This window comes from Myotis yumanensis, unplaced genomic scaffold (assembly GCF_028538775.1).
Source record: "Myotis yumanensis isolate MYYU_CA2020_CCGP unplaced genomic scaffold, mMyoYum1.0.hap1 SCAF_1, whole genome shotgun sequence".
In the NCBI taxonomy this organism is placed as follows: domain Eukaryota; kingdom Metazoa; phylum Chordata; class Mammalia; order Chiroptera; family Vespertilionidae; genus Myotis; species Myotis yumanensis.
In genome coordinates, this window is record NW_027223752.1 from 97,029,764 (window position 1) to 97,050,025 (window position 20,262).

At 40.1% G+C, this 20,262-nt stretch overlaps 1 protein-coding gene across 1 annotated transcript in view; it reads left to right on the forward strand.

Annotated features, from left to right (window-relative positions):
- The window catches only part of LOC139009894 (uncharacterized), a 231,950-nt gene that overhangs the window by 111,108 nt on the left and 100,580 nt on the right, over positions 1-20,262 (forward strand). The window contains exons 2-3 of the mRNA XM_070414044.1: positions 4,544-4,636; positions 7,678-7,770. Coding sequence (XP_070270145.1) covers positions 4,544-4,636; positions 7,678-7,770 — 186 coding nt within the window. The remainder of the gene's footprint in view (positions 1-4,543; positions 4,637-7,677; positions 7,771-20,262) is intronic.

Sequence of the window (20,262 nt, forward strand, 5' to 3'; positions counted from 1 at the left end):
ATCTTGGTTGTAGGTTCTTGCTATTCATCACTTTGAATATTTATTGCCACTCCCTTCTGGCCTGCATCTGTTGAGAAATCAGCTGACAGGCATATGGGTACTCCCTTGTAGGTAACTGACTTTTTTTATCTTGCTGCTTTTAAGATTCTCTCTCGGTCTTTTGCTGTTGGTATTTCAATTATGATGTGTCTTGCTTTGGTCCTCTTTGGATTCCTTTTGTTTGGGGTCCTCTATGCTTCCTGGACTTGTAAGTCTATTTCTTTCACCAGGTAGGGGAAGTTTTCTGTCATTATTTCTTCAAATAGGTTTTCAATATCTTGCTCTCTCTATTCTTCTGGCAATCCCATAATTTGGATGTTGGTACGCTTGAAGTTGTCCCAGAGGCTCCTTACACTATCTTCATATTTTTGGACCCTTTTTTCTTTTTGTTTTTCCAGTTGGGTGTTTTTTGCTTCATCGTATTTCAAATCTTTGACTTGATTCTTGGGATCCTCTAGCCTGCTGTTGGAACTCTGTATAATATTCTTTATTTCAGTCAGTGTATGCTTAATTTCTAGTTGGTCCTTTTTGATATCCTTGAGGGTCTCACTAGATTTCTTGAGGGTCTCACTAAATTTATCGGCGGTTTCTAGAAAATTCCTGAGAAACCTTATAAGTGTGGTTTTGAACTCTATATCCTGTAGTTTGCTTTCCTCCATTTCTGTCATTTGTGACTTGTTTCTTTGTCTCCACATTTTTTATGCTTCCCTGTGTTGGTAGAGTGGCTTTGTGTGCTAGGTGTCCTATAGGGCCCAGTGGTTCAGCCTCCCCTATTACCTGAGGTGGACACTCTTGGTGCACCCCTTTGTGGGCTTTGTGCACAGTCTTGTTGTAGTTAAGCCTTGATTGTTATAGGTATCACTGGGAGGAATTGACCTCCAGGCCCACTGGCTGAGAGAATTAGCTGTGTCTACAGTGGGAGAACTTCTGTGCTGGAGACACCCTTCTGAGTCAAGACTTGCTTCATTGGGGCTTTGGTGCTCACTGAGTCTGCCCCCTGAGTGTGCCCTTATGGGTCTGAGGAGTTGTAATCTGGATGGTCCCACTCTGACCACTGGGTACACTGGCTCTTGGATCTCTAAGGAGGTGTTAATTTAGCTTCTACCTGGGGCTACCCAGCAGGAGCTATGGAGAGATCTGCAGATTCCTCTTCTTTGTTTGGTGTTTGGGGGTGCCTAGATGAGGCCCAGCTGTGAAGCAATGCAAGCTGCTGTGGGGCCTTGGGCCTTCTTTTGGAAGTTCTGGGTCTTTCTGACCTAGCTGCAATTTGATAGGTAATTTTAACATTGCAAAGGGCCCCGCCTTTCATATGCAAAATCCTCTGCAGACAGCTTGGGTGCGGTGGGGTCTCAGGGAATCAACAGGGCAGAGCAAACAGCTATGGCTGATCCTCAGCCCTGCCCTAAGAGGCCCCGGGTCTCAGTGTCCCGTGGTCATTGCTGCAAGCACCTCTGAGAAAGCCACCCTTAAGTTCTGAGCGATGCCAGACAGTCCAGTTTCTCCCCATATGAGTCTGGGTCCCCAGAGACTTGCCCGGAACTGGAGTTCAGAGCAGTTGGGAGCTTGTGACTCCCTCCCGATTGAAAAAGACAACCGCATCCTCAGTTGCCAGCTCTTTCTGTACTTGGCCCTCGGTTCCTGTGCAGTTTACTTCTGCACCTCCTCAGCGTGCTTTTCTCTTTCCTTCTAGTTGTAGAATTTTCACTCAGCCAGCCTTCCTGTGGTTCTGGATGACCTCTGTTTTGTCTTTTAGTTGTATTTTTGAAGTGGTTGTGCGAGGCAGCAATTTCCGGTGTTTACCTATGTTGCCATCTTGGTTTCTCCTTAAATATACTGATTAATTTCATTTGTAAATATTTTGAGATTTTTGCATTTATGTTCTTAAATGAGGTAAACTATAAGGTATTTTAAAAAGATATTTTTATTTATTTGTACATTTTTATTTTATCTAATTAAAATATGTTGAGAAATTTCTTTAAAGTGTTTGTATTATGAAATATTTCAACTGTAGAAAAAGTGTGAATCACTCAGATTCTTCAAAATTTAATAATTTTCATATAGCCCTCAGATTGTTTAAATAAATAGAAAATTGCAAGGAAAGTACAGGCCTCCTTTGTACTTCTTTCTAATAATTTCCTCCCTCCTCAGATGTGAATAATATTCTCAATTTGGTGTTTATTATTGTTATCTTTTCATACCAGTACTTTTAATTATATAATTTTAAACCTAAAAGGTTGTAAAAAATATTTTGCAGGCTTTCCCATTTCACATTAACTGTCTGGCTAGTATATTTGTGAAGTCTCTGGAGCAGATATAGTCTTGGTTTGAAATTTCCAACTATAACAATGAAATATTCTATTTTTATTCTCAGTTCTGTTAGTTTTTTGTTTTATGTCCTTTGAAGTTTTGTCATTAGTTTGTACTTTTATGTCTTTGGAGGAACTTGACACTTTTATTATGAAGTAATCCTCTTTCTCCCGCTACTATTTCTTGTTTTGAGGTCTACCATGTCTGATATAATTATAGCCTCTCCAGTTTTTTATGATTAGTATTTGCATGTTATATCTTCTTTCAGCCTTCTACTTTAACCTATTTATGTCTTTATACTTAAAAGTATATTTTTTATAACAATCATACAGTAGGATCTTGTTTTTCTTCTGCAGTTTGACAATCTGTCTTTCAATTTAAATGTTTAGAACCATTTGCATGTAATTATTGATATGATTTGGTTTATATTTATTATGTTGTTATTTGGTTTTTATTTGTCACATTTGTTTCTTTTTTTCTCTTTACTAGTCTTTTATTACTTTTTTAGCATTTCATGTTATTCCATATGATTTGCTTATTTATCTCTTTGTTTTATTATTTTAGTGACTGCTATATTGTTTATAATATGAATATTTAACTTATCTCAGGAAATAATATACCATTTCACATATAGTATAAGGGCCTTATAGCAATATATATATATTTTTTTCCATCAGTGTACTATTATTAATGCACTAGAGGCCTGGTGCATGAAATTCATGTGCTGGTTCGAGGGGTGGGATGTCCCTCAGCCCGGCCTGCACCCTCTCCAATCCGGGACCCCTTGGGGGATGTCCAACTGCCGGTTTAGACTGGCAGTCAGACATGCCTCTCGCAAATCGGGACTGTTGTCTCCTAACTGCCTGCCTGATTTCCCCTAACCACCTCTGCCTGCCTGCCTGATTGCTCCTAACTGGTCCCCTGCTGGCCTGATCACCCCTAACCACCTCTGCCTCAGACCCACACCTGGGACTCAGGATTCCCTCCTCCAGCTAGCTGCAGGCACCCGGGACCGGGGCTGACTTCGCCCGGGCCAGTTGCAACCACAGGGAACTGTGGTCGGGTGGCTTCACCCAGGCTACAGCCGCAGGAACCTGGGACCGTGGGGTGGGTGGCTTTGCCCCAGCCTAGCTTTGTCAGGAAGGACATCTGGAAGGTTGTTCGAAAGCCATCCAGTCTAATTAGCATATTACCCTTTTATTAGTATAGATACTTCACATGTATATATGTTACAGATCTCAATACATTATTTTGTATTTAAACAGCTAATTACATTTTAAAGAAATAATTAAAAACCAAAAAGTGTCTTTTATTTACCCACATTTTTATCATTTTACCATTTATTTCCATTGTGAACATTTAAGTTTTAATCTGATATAATTTTCTGTCTGCTTAAAGAATTTCCTTGAATATTTCTTATAATGCAGGTTTGATGATGCTTAATATTTTCCCCTTTTGTTTGCTGAAAAAGTAGTTCACCTTTGGTTTTGAAAGATATTTTTCTACATATAGAATTCTATGTGGACAATTGTGTTTTTTTCAGTGCAAATATTCTAGAATATGTTGCTTCCTTATCTTCTGGCTTCTATAGTTCTGACAAAAAGTCTGTAGCATTAATTTGTGGTAATTAGTCACTGGTAATTCTTTGTTTATTTATACTTAATGTTTCTCTGGATATTTATAAGATTTTTTTCTTTATTGCTGGTTTTTATAATTTTGATTATAATGTGCTTGGCACAATGTTTTTTGTGTGTTTCTGCTAAGAGTTCATGGAGCTTCTTGCAGTATGAGGTTTACAGTTGTCATAAAATTTGGAATCTTTGGGCCATTTTTTGTACAAATATTTTCTGCTCTCTCCACACCCTCTTTTTGGAACTCTAATTAAAATGTATGTTAGAGTGAATATTTGTTTTAGTTTTTATATCTCTCTGTAAATCATTTTGTATAGCTTCTATTCCTACGTCTTAATGAACTGATATTTTCTTCTGCAATGTCTTCTTTGCTATTAATGCCACCCAATGAAAATTTTTTTCAAAAAATGTATGTTTTTGTAGATGTTCCATTTGGTTTTTATTTTATACCATACACTTAATCCTCCTTATGTTTATATTTTTGAGTACTTATAGTATTTGTATTATATGCCTTGATGATTTTTAAAATTGACATTATTTTAATTATTTCTTTTTTTTCCTTCAAGGATATTTCTTTAATGGGAAAAATGTACTCGGACAGATCATATCACATGCAAACAGAACAAGGGTTACAGATAAGTACCGAGGAACCTCAAATGGTAAATACCTTCTTTAATAAAAATCTTCCTTGCCTATATTAAAGTAATAGTCTGCCTCCTGTTGCTTGAATGTTAGGGAGTTTTTAAAATCTCCTTTAATGTGTTTTAGAGGTGTGTTTAACTGTAAGCACACCTAATCCAGTAGCACATTGGGAGTCTTGGATATTTTGGATCACTGTTGCTGCCTATCAAAGACCTTCTCAGCTAATGTCCCAAACATTCATATCTTCTCATTTCAGCATCTCTCATATCTGTTTTTTTTTCCTACTTATTTTTCTCCTGGTTGTATATTATATATTTACTAGAGGCCCGGTGCACAAAAATTTGTGCACTCGGTGCGGGGGGGGTCCCCCAGCCTGGCCTGTGCCCTCTTGCAGTCTGGGACCCCTCGGGAGATAACGACCTGCTGGCTTAGGCCTGCTCCCGGGTGGCAGAGGGCAGGCCCAATCCCTAGGTGCAGCCCCTGGTCAGGCTCAGAGCAGGGCCAATTGGGGAGTTGGGGTGACACCCTGTCATGCACAGAGCAGGGCGGATCGGGAGGTTGCGATGCCACCCTCAGTCATGCTCAGGGTAGGGCCGATTGGGGGGTTGGGGCACCGCCCCCTGTCACACTCAAGGCAGGGTCGATGGGGAGGTTGGGGCGCTGCTCCCTGTCACTCACAGAGCAGGGCCAATCAGGGGGTTGGGGCACTGGCACTGTCACACTCGGGGCAGGGCTGATGGAGAGGTTATGGCTCTACCCTGTCACACACAGTGCAGGGTCCGTGGGGGGCGGGGGTTGGGGCGCCGCACCCTGTCATACACAGAGCCTCAGGGCGATCAGGGGATTGGGGAGCTCCCCCCTATCAGGCACAGAGCAGGGCTGATCAGGGGGTTGGGGTGCTGCACCCTGTCACACACAGAGCAGGGCTGATCAGGGGGTTGGGGCGCCTTCCCCTGTCACACACAGAGCTGCAGGGCAATCAGGGGGTTTGGGCACTGCCTCCTGTCATGCTGATCCCCGTGCCGGGAGGCCTCGCTGCTCCGCTGATCCCGGTGCCGGGAGGCATATTACCCTTTTACTATATAGAATAGAGGCCTGGTGAATGGGTGGGGGCTGGCTGGTTTGCCCTGAAGGGTGTCCTGGATCAGGGTGGGGGTCCCCACTGGGGTGCCTGGCCAGTCTGGGTGAGGGGCTGAGGGCTGTTTTCTGGCTGGCGAGTGACTGAAACTCCCAACTGCTCCTTGTTTTCTTTTTTTTAATTTTTATTCTGGGCCAGCTTTAGCTCTGAGGCCTCGCTGCTGAAAACATCGATACAATGTTGCGGTCTGGCTGGCTTTCAGTCCGGCTGGTTTCTGGGGTTTTGTTTAGCTTCTTATTTGCAACATAGTACATAGTTGCTTAGAGTTGCAGCTGAGAGGCTGGCAAGTTAGGCGGGGAACGTTGGAGTCCGCAGTCACTGAAGCAAGCAAGCCTCCCTGCTCGCTTCAGTGCATGGCTGCCAGCCGCCATCTTGGCTGACAGTTAATTTGCATAAGGATATGCTGATTAGCCAATGGGAAAGGTAGCAGTCGTATGCTAATTACCATGTTTCTCTTTTATTAGTGTAGATGATTTTTCTATAATTAATAACTTCTGATTGAATGATGAAAATTATAGTACTGGATTTGGTTGTTTTCATTTAAAAAAGTGTTAGAGTTTAATCTAACAGGCAGTTAAGCTACCTGAAGATCACCTGTATCTTTTTAAGTATTATTTAAAATGTTCAAGTTCAGAGAAACCTTACTCTGGAGCTCATTTAGCACTGCTGCTAATGTATGACCCTTCTGAGGTTTATGATGAATGTACCATGTACTCTGTCTGTCTGGTGGAAGAGCTAGTGATTCCCAGCTTGTGTGAGCTCTGGGAATTGTGGCTTACAGCTTTTTGGTAATTGTCCCTTCCCTCCACCCCCATTGGCAGTTTTTCTTTGTCTGGCCTCATGGATTTCACCATTGCACGTGAAAATTGGTATTCAGCCAAAGAGTCAAGGACTCTTTGGGGGTTTCTTCAGACTTCTGAAGCCTTTCTCCATACTGTGCCTAACAAATTCTACCCTCTTTGTCTTCTTATTCTAATTTCTGTCTCTTCAACTCAGTAAGACACTGGGCGCTGTATGGTTTCCCTTTCATTGTGTCATGTTCTGGAGATTGTGTAAAACAGAAATCTGGGGTAATTTAGCTCTTAACATTTTTTTGCATCCATATTCTTAGTCATCATAGTCTTGCATTGCCTGTTGTTCTTACATTTTGTTCAGTTTTATAGTTATTTATGACAAGAGGGTAGAGTAGAAGTCAGTGGTCTCAGATAGATTTTTTTTTGTAATGTAGCAAAGAAAAGGTAGGAAAACAGAGTTTTAAAGCACAATAAAGGTCCATATATTGCTATTGACATTATTAAAAGGCTAGGGGAGAAAAGTCATGTATGAATATAAAACTGAAGTGAAGGGAAGCAAAATAACTTCTGTTGATGCTTAATCTGTGTCTTTACAGTTTGGGTAGAAGTTGGGTCTCTTTATTCCTATCCAGTGTTAGATATTGTGCTGTGCTGTCTTCTTACCATTTCAGCTGTGTAGAGAGTATAATATAGAATTTAGCATTAGTAATAACAAAAATGACACTAACAGTTATACCTTTTAAACTTTAAGTATGTTCATATTATTTCTTGCTCTTGGTTAGATTAAATTTTAGCTTTGATTTTATCTTTCTTGTGTAAATATTTAATAGCAGTGATTTACAGTATCTGACTTAATATTACCTAATTGTCTTATTCAATCTGATAATATATCTATAGAGATCAATGATTTTAAAAGCCATAACATTGGAATAATAGACAACATGTTTTATTGTATCTTTTTTTCTGTATTTCTCATTTCATGCATAATATTGACTTGCTTATATTTCTCTTTTATATAGTCCTCATTTACTGAACTATATTGACTAGCATTTTGCTGCATTGAATAATATACCTTGATGATTTTTAAAATTGACACTATTTTAATTATTTCTCTTTTTCCTTCAAGGATATTTCTTTAATGGGGAAAATGAACGGGAACAGATCATCTCCAGTGCAAACAGAGCAAGGATTAGAGATAAGTATTGAGGAACCTCAAATGGTAAATACCTTCTTTAATAAAAATCTTCCTTGCCTATATTAAAGTAATAGTCTGCCTCCTGTTGCTTGAATGTTTATCTAGGGGGGTTTAAAAAATCTCCTTTAATGTGTTTTAGAGGTGTGTTTAACTGTAAGCACACCTAATCCAGTAGCACATTGGGAGTCTTGGATATTTTGGATCACTGTTGCTCCCTATCATAGAAGACCTTCTGAGTGAAGGTCCCAAACATTTTTCAGAGGGAAAGATTTTAACAGTTCTTTTGGTCTAGAGGCATTCAGATCCAGAAGATAGTTGGAGAATTAATTAAAAGTATTAGCTTCTAGCCCTCAGTGGTTTGGCTCAGTAGATAGAGCATCGGCCTGTGGACTAAAATGTCCCAGGTTTGATTCTAGTCAAGGGCACCAAGAAAAAAAAAAAAACAACTATTAGCTGTCTTAGCTTCTATGAATGTATCACATTATTCTTTATTTAGCTAGAAGAATTGTGAAAAATATTGACAAGGGGATAACTTTGTAGAATAATATGGACAGTTGGTGTCAGAAGTTTGTTTCAGAAATAAAGCTCTTTTTCCTCCATCATCGTCAAAATACTTATGGGATTCAAAGCAGTCTAGAACATGTTTCATGTGAATGGGAAGTGTCTCTCTGTATATAGAGATCCACATTTATGTAAAACAATGGTGGTGCGATGATCTCTTCCCTTAGAAAAGATTTATAAGGTATTGAATAGAAAGCTCCAATAGTTAGTTCCTGAAAATATGATTCCACATGCATAATAATTTAGATCTAACTTTGTTTTTAGGCTAATATATTATGTTCAGAAAGTGTATAGAATATTTTCACAAAAGCCATTGATCCTGTAATTTTAGAGTTATTTTAAATGGTTGAACTACCGGAAATCGAGACACTTCTGGGTCTAGACCATGTCTTATCCCCCTTGTAGTCACATCACCTGCCTCAGAACCCAGCATGTGTGGCATTAATGTGATAAATCAATTTTGAAGCCTTATCATATGTCCTATGGGCTTAATACTGTCTTTGAGTGTAGTTCCTCTAGGTTTCTCTACATTCACAGGTTGACATGAAAACCTCTGACCTCTAAGTTTCTAACAGGCATAATAAACTGAAAATATAATATGAGGTTTAGAAAAATAGAAATCATCACGAATAGAATAATTGACAATACCATTCACTACATATTTATATAAAGTATAAGGAAAGATACCATAGTGAAGAAAACTATGAAAAAGGCCAATTTTCAGGTACCTGGCTTAGACATCATCTTGATGATATAAAATAAAGATTTGAACAAAAATATTGATTTATTTGTAATTCTATGGGTATTGGTAATACTTTCAGCTTTGACATTTATGAGCAATCACTGGACCTCTTCTAGCTACTGGCTTTTTAAAATGAAGCTTACCACTTCTTTTTTTTAAAAAAAACTTTATTGTTGAGATTATCATAGATGTCCCTCTTCCCCCCACCCCCACCATAGCTCCCCACTACCCGGTTCCCACCCCACCCCAGGCCCTTGCCACCCTATTGTCTGTGTCCATAGGTAATGCATACATGCATATAAGATCTTTATCTAATCTCTTCCCGCACCCCCTACACCCCCTCCCCTCTGAGAATCATTAGTCTGTTCTATATCTATGCCCCTGATTCTATTTCATTCACCAGTTTATTCTGTTCATCAGATTTTTTATTCATTTGATTTTTAGATTCACTTGTTTTTTAATTAAATCTTTATTGTTCAGATTATTACAGTTGTTCCTCTTTTTCCCCCCATAGCTCCCCTCCACCCAGTTCCCACCCCACCCTCTGCCCTTACCACCCCCCCCACTGTCCTCATCCATAGGTGTACGATTTTTTTCCAGTCTCTTCCGCACCCTCCAAACCCCTTTCCCCCCGAGAATTGTTAGTCCATTCCCTTTCTATGCCCCTGATTCTATTATATTCATCAGTTTATTCTGTTCATCAGATTATTTATTCACTTAATTTTTAGATTCACTTGTTGATAGATGTGTATTTGTTATTCATAATTTGTATCTTTACCTTTTTCTTCTTCTTCCTCTTCTTAAAGGATACCTTTCAGCATTTCATATAATACTGGTTTGGTGGTGATGAACTCCTTGAGCTTTTCCTTATCTGTGAAGCTCTTTATCTGACCTTCAATTCTGAATGATAGCTTTTCTGGGTAAAGTAATCTTGGTTGTATGTTCTTGCTATTCATCACTTTGAATATTTCTTGCCACTCCCTTCTGGCCTGCATAGTTTCTATTGAGAAATCAACTGACAGTTGTATGGGTACTCCCTTGAAGGTAACTAACTGTTTTTCTCTTGCTGCTTTTAAGATTCTCTCTTTGTCTTTTTCTCTTGGCATTTTAATTATGATATGTCTTCGTGTGGTCCTCTTTGGATTCCTTTTGTTAGGGGTTCTCCGTGCTTCCTGGACTTGTAAGTCTATTTCTTTCACCAGGTAGGGGAAGTTTTCTGTCATTATTTCTTCAAATAGGTTTTCAATATTTTGCTCTCTCTCTTCTTCTGGCACCCCCATAATTCAGATGTTGGTACGCTTGAAGTTGTCCCAGAGGCTCCTTACACTATCTTCACATTTTTGGACCCTTTTTTCTTTTTGTTTTTCTGGTTGGGTGTTTTTTGCTTCTTTGTATTTCAAATGTTTGACTTGATTCTTGGGATCCTCTAGTGTGCTGTTGGATCTCTGTATAATATTCTTTATTTCAGTCAGTGTATGCTTAATTTCTAGTTGGTCCTTTTTCATATCCTCAAGGGTCTCACTGGATTTCTTGAGGGCTTCACTAAATTTATCGGCAGTTTCTAGAAAATTCTTGAAAAACCTTAAAAGTGTGGTTTTGAACTCTATATCCAGTAGTTTGCTTTCCTCCATTTCTGTCATTTGTGACTTGTTTCTTTGTCTCCACATTTTTTATGCTTCCCTGCGTTGATAGAGTTGCTTTCTGTGCTAGGTGTCCTATAGGGCCCAGTGGCTCAGCCTCCCCTATTACCTGAGGTGGACACTCTTGGTGCACCTCTTTGTGGGCTTGGTGCACAGTCTTGTTTTAGTTAAGCCTTGATTGTTGTTGGTATCACTGGGAGGAATTGACCTCCAGGCCAATTGGCTGTGAGAGTTAGCTGTGTCTACGGTGGGAGAACTTCTGTGCTGGAGACACCCTTCTGGGTCAAGACTTTCTTCAGTGGGACTTTGGTGCTCACTGAGTCTGCCCCCTGTGTGTGTCCCTTATGGATCTGAGGAGTTGTAATCTGGATGGTTCCACTCTGACCACTGGGTACACTGGCTCTTGGATCTCTAAGGAGGTGCTAATTTAGTCTCTGCCTGAGGCTCCCCAGCAGGAGATACGGAGAGATCTGCAGATTCTCTCTTCTTTGTTTGGGATTTGGAGGTGCCCAAATGAGGCCCAGCTATGAACCAATGCAAACTGCTGTGTGGCCTTGGGCCTTCTTTTGGATGTTCAGGATCTGTCTGGCCCAGCTGCAGTTTGTTAGGTAATTTTAGATTGCAAAGGGCCAGGCCATTCATATGCAAAAGCCTCTGTGCAAAGCTTGGGTGGGTCGGGGTCTCTGGAAATCAACAGGGTGGGGCAAGCAGCTATGGCTGATCCTTAGCCCTGCCCTAAGAGACCCAGGGTCTCAGTATCCGGTGGTAATTGCTGCAACCACTTCTGAGAGAAAGCTGCCCTGGAATTCCGCCTGATGCCAAACAGTCCAGTTTCTCCCCGTATGAGTCTGGGTCCCCAGAGACTTGCCCGGAACTGGAGTTCAGAGCCTTCGGGAGCTTGTGACTCTCTCTCGAGTGAAAAACACAACCATGTCCTCAGTTGCCAGCCCTTTTCGTGCCCTCCGTACCTCTGTGCTTTAATTCTGCACCTCCTCCAAGTCTCAGTGTGCTTTTCTCTTTCCTTCTAGTTGTAGAATTTCCACTCAGCCAGCCTTCCTGTGGTTCTGGATGATGTCCCTTTGTCTTTTAGTTGTATTTTTGAAGTGGTTGTGCAAGGCAGCAATTTCAGATGTTTACCTATGCCGCCATCTTGGTTTCTCTTCTAGATTCACTTGTTGATAGATATGTATTTGTTGTCACTGTGTTGTTCATAATTTTTTATTTTTACCTTTTTCTTCTTCTTCCTCTTCTTAAAGAATACCTTTCAGCATTTTATATAATACTGGGTTGGTGGTGATGAACTCCTTTAGCTTTTTCTTATCTGTGAAGCTCTTTATCTGACCTTCAATTCTAAATGATAGATTTGCTGGGTAGAGTATTCTTGGTTGTAGGTTCTTGCTATTCATCACTTTGAATATTTCTTGCCACTTCTTTCTGGCCTGCATAGTTTCTGTTGAGAAATTAGCTGACAGTCGTATGGGTACTCTCTTGTAGGTAACTAACTGTTTTTCTCTTGCTGCTTTTAAGATTCTCTCTTTTTGCCCTTGGCATTTTAGTTATGATGTGTCTTGGTGTGGTCATCTTTGGATTCCTCTTGTTTGGGGTTCTCTGTGCTTCCTGGACTTGTAAGTCTATTTCTTTCACCAGTTAGGGGAAGTTTTCTGTCATTATTTCTTCAAATAGGTTTTCAATATTTTGCTCTCTCTCTTCTTCTGGCACCCCCATAATTCAGATGTTGGTACGCTTGAAGTTGTCCCAGAGGCTCCTTACACTATCTTCATATTTTTGGATTATTTTTTCTTTTTGCTCTTCTGGTTGGGTGTTTTTTGCTTCCTCATATTTCAAATCATTGACTTGATTCTCGGGATCCTCTAGGTTACTGTTGAATCCCTATATATCACTTTTTATATCAGGCAGTGTATGCTTAATTTCTGACTGGTCCTTTTCCATTTTTTTTGGCATTTTCACTAAGATCCTTGAAGGTCTCATTAAGTTACTCAGCGATTTCTAGAAGATTCTTGAATAACCTTATAACTGTGGTTTTGAACTCTGTATCCAGTAGTTTGCTTTCTCCCATTTCTTTCATTTGTGACATGTTTCTTTGTCTCTGCATTTTGACTGCTTCCCTGTGTTTGTTTCTATGTACTCCGTAGCTGCTAAGTCTCCTTGAGTTGATAGAGTGGCCTTGTATAGTAGGTGTCCTATAGGGCCCAGTGTCTCAGCCTCCCCAACCACCTGAGGAGGACACTCTTCGTGCACCCCTTTGTGGGATGTGTGCACAGTCTTATTGTAGTTGAGCTTTGATTGCTGTTAGTATCACTGGGAGGAATTGACCTCCAGGCCAATTGGCTGTGGGGACCAGTGTGAGAGCTGCTGTGCAGGAGACACCCTTATGGGGTAGGACTTGCTTCAGTGGGGCTTTGGTGCTCTTTGAGTCTGCTCCTTCAGTGTGTCGCTTATGGATGTGAAGAGTTGTAATCTGGTATGATCTCACACTGACCACTGGGTACACTGGCTCTTGGATCTCCAAGGAGATGCAAAGTCAGCCACTGCCTGGGGCCACCCAGCAGGAGCTACAGAGAGATCTGCAGATTTCTCTTCTTTGTATTGGGTTTGGAAGTGCCCAGATGAGGCCTAGCTCTGATGCAAGGCAGGCTGGAGCTGATGCTGGCCTTGGGCCTTTTATTGATAGCTTTGGGGTTCCCTGGCCCACCTGCAGCTTGTTTGACAGGTTTTGGGCTGAGAAAGGACAGGGCATTCATATGCAAAAGACGCTGTGCACAGCTTGGGTGGGGTTATAAACTGGGTGGGGCGGGGTCTCAGGGAATTTCCAGGGCTGAGTGAAGAGAAATGTCTGCCAATCAGGATCTTAGTGAAAATGTCTGGCATCAGGAAGGTCCCAGCAGGGGAATAATGACTGCTGTGAGCACCTCTGTCTGGAAGAAAGCAACCCCTGAGTTCTTGCCCTGATGCCAGACAGTCCAGTTTCTCCCTGTATGTGTCTGGGTCCCCCAGAGCCTCACCCGGCACTGGAGCTCATAGCAAGCTGGAGCTTGTAAATTCAGTTTGCAGTGCCAGACTTTTAAGAGGAGCAGCCAGGTCTCTAGCAGCCTGTGTGTCACTCAGCCCCAATCCACACTGGTTTTTACAGTCAGTAGTTCTTACTGCCCGTAGGGACTTCTTTCCGCAGCTGTGGAACCCTGGGATTGGAGTCTGGTGTGGGGCTGGACTCCTTGCTCCTCCAGACAGCCTCTGCAGAGGCGATCTCCCTCCCAATTAAAAAAGTGGCACACCTGGGTTCTGGACCAGCCCGTTCCATGCCTTTGTACCTCCTACCAGTCTCAATGCACTTTCTTCTTTACCTCTTTAGTTGTAGTACTTCCACTCAGCCAGCTTTCCCACGGATCTGGATGATAGTTGTTCTGTATTTTAATTGTAATTTTGATGTGGTTGTGGGAGGCAGCAAGTACAGGCGTTTATCTATGCCACCATCTTGGTTCCCCTTACCACTTCTTTGGAGATAAAATACCTTTTAAGGTGACAATTGACCATGATACCTCTGTGGTATCTTTCATTCCAGGCACATTTTTTGGGTGCATACTCTGTGCCAGACAGCAGAATTATATCTGTCCATCTTTCTTGTTCCTTAGACTTCTAGAAGTTTTCTGGGTAAGATTTAAGTGGAAAGCAGTGGCCAACATGCTCTCATCCCAAGAAGGCCAGCCCTTTCAATGTGGTCCTGGCACCCTGCCTGCAGAGCATGGCGGCATCAATGTCGACATCTCAGTTCCACGGGGCAGATCTCTCTCATTTCTTTGATGCAACTTATTTTCTTTTTACAAAGGAGCATTTTTAATGGAATATCTTTTTTTAAAGTATCCACCATTTCAAATATAGTAGATTTTTTGAATTAAAATAATCAGCATTTATTTTTTATTGAATTTATTGGGTGACATTGGTTAGTAAAATTATATAGGTTTTAGGTGTACAATTCTATAATACATCATCTGCATGTTGTGTGTTCATCATCTGAAGTCAAGTCCCCTTCCATTACAATTTATCCTCCCTTTACCTTCTTCAGCCTCTCCCCATTCCCCTTTCCTTCTGGTGATCACCACACCGTTGTCTTTATGAGTTTTTTGTTTTGTTTTATTTTTGCTTAATCCCTTTACCTTTTTTACCCATCCCTGCAATGATCATGGAGAATTATTTCCTGACATAATTATAAAAAAAATCAAGGAATATATTTATTCATTTTCCCCGCTATAATGTGGCTGACATTGTTTTACTCATAGATTATAAAAGGTAGAAGAGACAGTTTTTTCTCCTTGAGGAATTTGTATGAAGAGCAATATATAAAGAGACAAATTACAATACTGTTTAATATATATCCTAAGTAGAGACTAATTGAATAGTAGAGAAAAATTGATATAATTTCATTTTATTTATTCATTCACTCATTGACAAATAACAGCAGAGAGTTTTCAATGATCCAAATGTTTGAGATATAAAATATAACTGATTCACAACTTTTAAAAAGGAATTTTCAAACTTTAAAGTTTTAAAGTACTTGAACATTTTGGTCTCAGGATACCTTTAAACTCTTAAAAATATTTACATTTTACAGGTCCATAGGAGTTTTAGTCTATGTGGATTATATCAACCAATTTTACCATATTATAAATTCAAACAGATAAAAATATAAAATATTTATTTATTAAAAAATAAGCCAATTACATATTAATACAAAACATTTTTTAGGAAAAATGTTATCCAAAAGAAAATAATTTAATGAGAAGGGTAGGATTGTGTTACATTTTTTTGCAAATCTCTTTAATATCTGATTTAATATAGACCTAGATTATCCTGTCTGCTTTTGCATTCAGTCTGTTGTATATGGTTTTTTGGTTGAAGTATATTAAGTAAATCTGGTCTCAAGTTAAAAAGGGAGTCATAGTTTAATAGCATTATTACATAGTTACAGATACTCTTGTTAATATACTAAAACTCTGAAAGTGTTAGTTTCTTAAAGATTAGTTGTAGTGGGGAATCTGAAGCCAGATAAATGAACTTACTGTGTATCATTACATTAAAATCTATTGATCCTTCTTGTTCTTTGAACAAATCTTTAACTCCTGCATGATTTTGTAATTTCATGTGTTAATCATTTGAAAAGTATTGGTCACTGTTTTATACCCCATGCTTTTCCATCATCAGTGCAAATGTCAACACAGTGAAAAAGGCAAATAAGCCTTAGTATTATTATGAAAATGGTTTTGACCTTGCAGATCCACTGAAAGGGTCTTGAAGACTATTAGGAGTCTGTGGACCACTAGTAAGAACCACTAGTCTATTGGGAGGAGGAAAAAGAGGTGAAGAGAGTATAATTTAGAATCAGGCTGTCTAGGTTCAAACACAGCTCTGCTACTTACTCTCAGTGTGACTGTGAGCAGGTTATTTAACTTCTCTAAGCCTCAGTTTCTTCATCCATAAAATGAGGCTACCAACAGGTCCTACTTCATGAAGTTGTGGTGAAGATTAAAATTAAATGAGACAGTACTCATATATATTGGATATTATAATAATCATTACTCAGACAATTATAGTATAGTATGATACATGCTAAAATAGAGGAAGGGACAGAGTGGTGATGAGAGCAGGAGAAACTTTGTAGAGGCAGTGATGCTGGGCACAGTCCAGAAGAGGGTCACTGCAGCTGGAGAGCTGTCACTGCCCTGTCCTCATGCTTTTCTTTCTCCATTTCCCCTTTTAAAAAAAATATGTTTTTATTGATTTCAGAGAGAACAAGGGAGAGGGAGAGAGGAATAGAAGCATCAATGATGAGAGCGAAACAGGCTGCCTCCTGCAGGCCCCCTACTGGGAATCGAGCCCACAACTCAGGCATGTGCTCTGACCGGGAATTGAACTGTGACCTCCTGGTTCATGAGTCTACCACTGAGCCACACCAACCATTTTCTATTTTGGAGGGTGGCACCTTCACCTATTCAGTCTCCCAAACCAGAACCCTGGGAGAGTTTGCTGAGAAGTCAGGAATAGAGAAATTAAAAAGAAAGGGAGTGCCAAAAGCTATGGCACATACAATGAATAAATTTGTCATAGGTAGACAGTATAGAGCCCATAACACATATTACCCCAGTGTATCTATTCTGCCATTTTTATGAAAAGGATTTTATTAAGTCCTTTTAGCCAATGAGGAAAATGAGGCTAAAAAGGGTAGGTAACTTGGCCAAGATCACTCATCTATTAATTGACAGATTCAGGATTTGAATTAATTCCTGTCTGGTTATAAAGATCTTACTCTTTCCACAGTATCATCCAGTAGATTTATAAAAATATGAGCTCCATGTTCAATTTGTGTTTTACCAATATAAATTTCTTGTTTCAGCCATCCCTTGCATATAAATAAACTTCTATAGCATTTTGTACTGTATGCCACCTTTACCATTTATTTTACTTATTAACAATCAAGTGTATCAAAGAACAAAGAGATATAATTGCATTTTCAATTCAGTCTATAGGATTCAGATTTTTATGTAATAATATTGGTTTTATCATCTGCTAACCTGAGGCAGTGAAGTTTTAATTGTCAGTGCTCCACAATCCCAAATAAGCTTGGTTCGAAATTGGGCCATACCCAAATATGGCTATAAAGATTGTTTCCTTAAGACTTGTGGAGATACAGATTAAGTTAGTGAGACATTTTTTTTGTGTGGCTGTGCCATTTCTTTTTATTATTAAATTTATTGTGATGACATTAGTTAATAAGATCAGATAAATTTCAAGTGTACCATTCTATGATACATGATCTGTATATTGTATTGTGTGCCCATCGCCCAAATCAAATTATCCTCTGTCACCATATATTTGGCCCCTGTTATCCTACACCCTTTGTCTCATCCCTCTAGTAGCCACCATACTGTTGTCTGTGTCTATGAGTTTCAGATTTATATCCCACATATGAGTGAAATCATATGGTTCTTAGCTTTTTCTGACTGATTTATTTTACTTAGCATAATATTTTCAAGGTCTATCCATGTTGTTGCAAATGGCAGTATTTCATCTTTTCTTATGGTTGAATAGTATTCCACAGTATACATGTACCATATCTTCTTTATCCAGTTCTCTATCAAAGGACATTTTGATTGTTTCTATGTCTTGGCCACTATGAATAATGTGGCAGTGAACATTTAATCTTTGCAAATAACTGTTTTTGATATTTTGGGGTAGATACCCAAGAGGGAGATTGCTGGGCCATATGGTAACTGTATACTTAATTTTTAAAAATATATCTTTTATTGATTTCAGAGAGGAAGGAAGAGGGAGAGAGAGAGAAAAACATCAATGATAAGAGAATCATTGATTGGCTGCCTCCTGCATGCCCCCTACTGGGGATTGAGCCCACAACCCAGGCATGTGCCCTTGACTGGAATTGAACCTGGGACCCTTCAGTTCACAGGTCGACGCTCTATCCACTGAGCCAAACCAGCATGGGCTGTGTTCTTAACGTTTTTAGGAACCTCCATACTGTTTTCCAAGGTGGCTGTCCCAGTTTACATTCACACCAGCAGTGAATGAGGGTTCCTTCTACTCTAATGCTCCCCAACACTTGGTACTGTCTTGTTGATAATAGCCATTCTAACAGGTTTGGGGAGGGAATCTCATTGTAGTTTTGATTTGCATTTCTCTAAAGCTAGTGATGTTGAGCATATATTTTTAAATATCTGTTGGCCATTTATATGGCTTCTTGGGAGAAGTGTTCATTCAGGTCCTCTGCCCAGTTTTTAATTTGATTGTTTTTGTTTGGTGTTGAATTGAGTTCTCTATATATTTTATATATTACCCCTTGTCAGAGCTGCTGTTTGCAAATAATATCTTCCATTTGGTTGGTTAATTTTTTGTTTTGTTGGTTGTTTCTTTTGCTGAAAAGAAGCTTTTTAATTAGATAAAGTTCCATTCATTTATTTTTGCCTTTACTTCCCTTGCCTTTGAGGTCAAGTTCACAACACATTCTCTAAGACCATGGTCGGTAAGTTTAGTACCTATGTTTTCTTCTATGTGATTTATTGTTTGAGATCTTACTTTTAGGTCTTTAATCCATTTTGAATTAATTTTTGTACATGGGGAAAAACTTTAATGTAGTTTCATTCTTTTGCATGTGGCTTTACAGTTCTCCCAGCACCATTTCTTGAAGAGACTTTCTTTTCTCCATTGTGTATTTTTGGTTCCTTTGTCAAAAATTATTTGCCAATATACATGTGATTTTATTTCTGATCTCTATTTTCTGTTCCATGAGTCTTTTTTTCTGCCAATACCATACTGTTTTGATTAACGTTGCTCTGTAGTATAATTTGAAGTCAGGTCCTGTAATACCTCCAGCTTTGTTCTTTTTTTTTTTTTTTCAGGATTATTTTGGCTATTTGGGATCTTTTGTGGTTCCATATAATTCTAATGATTTTTTTTGTTCTTTCTTTTAAAAAATGACATTGGGATTTTGATGATGATTGCATTTACTCTGCATATTGCTTTGGGTAATATGGAATTTTTTAAAAAAATTTAAATTCTTTATTGTTGAAAGAAGTTATGTGTCTCCTTTCCCTGCCCTTGACCTCTCCTGGCTGCTCCCACTCTCCTACTGTCTATGTCCATTGGTTATGCTTATATGCATGCATACAAGTCCTTTGGTTGATCACTGAATTTGTAGGTTTTAACATGTGATATACTTTAACCTATTGCAGTTATTTCATGCTCAAATTGTCCATCCCCTCTTTTTTTAAATAAATCTTTATTGTTCAGATTATTACAGTTGTTCCCCCTTTTTCCCCCCATAGCTCCCCTCCACCCAGTTCCCACCCCACCCTCTGCCTTTACCCGCCCCCCCTCCCCACTGTCCTCATCCATAGGTGTATGCTTTTTGTTGCCGGGTCAAAGATCATACACATGGGAACTGTAGCTATTTCCATCCGCGACGTGTCCCTGTGTTCGGAAAGGTCTCTCACGACTTGTTCACGCTCTACTCAGAAAGGGTACGGAGACACGTAACGGCTTTTTAAAATAATGTGTCCTCTTATGTTTAAAATGAGGATTTCGTTACCAAGAGTGAGGAGAAAGCAACACTACAGCTGCTCTCGCCCCTCTTGCCCTTCGGGTGATAGTTGTGCTTGGGGCTGCGTGCTGGTTCACGGGCCATCAATGAAGCTGTCTGGGTGGCTTGCGCGGTTCCGCTGGCTTCCCAGGGGCCGTCACAGCCTCACGGGGACCGTCGCAGCCTCACAGGGGCCCTCTCAGCCTCACAGGGACCATCTCAGCCTCACGGGGACCGTCTCAGCCTCACAGGGGCCGTTTCAGCCTCACTGGGACCGTCCTAGCCTCACAGGGACCGTCTCAGCCTCACAGGGACCATCTCAGCCTCACTGGGACCATCTCAGCCTCACAGGGGCCGTTTCAGCCTCACTGGGACCGTCTCAGCCTCACAGGGACCGTCTCAGCCTCACAGGGACTGTCTCAGCCTCACAGGGGCCGTTTCAGCCTCACTGGGACTGTCTCAGCCTCACA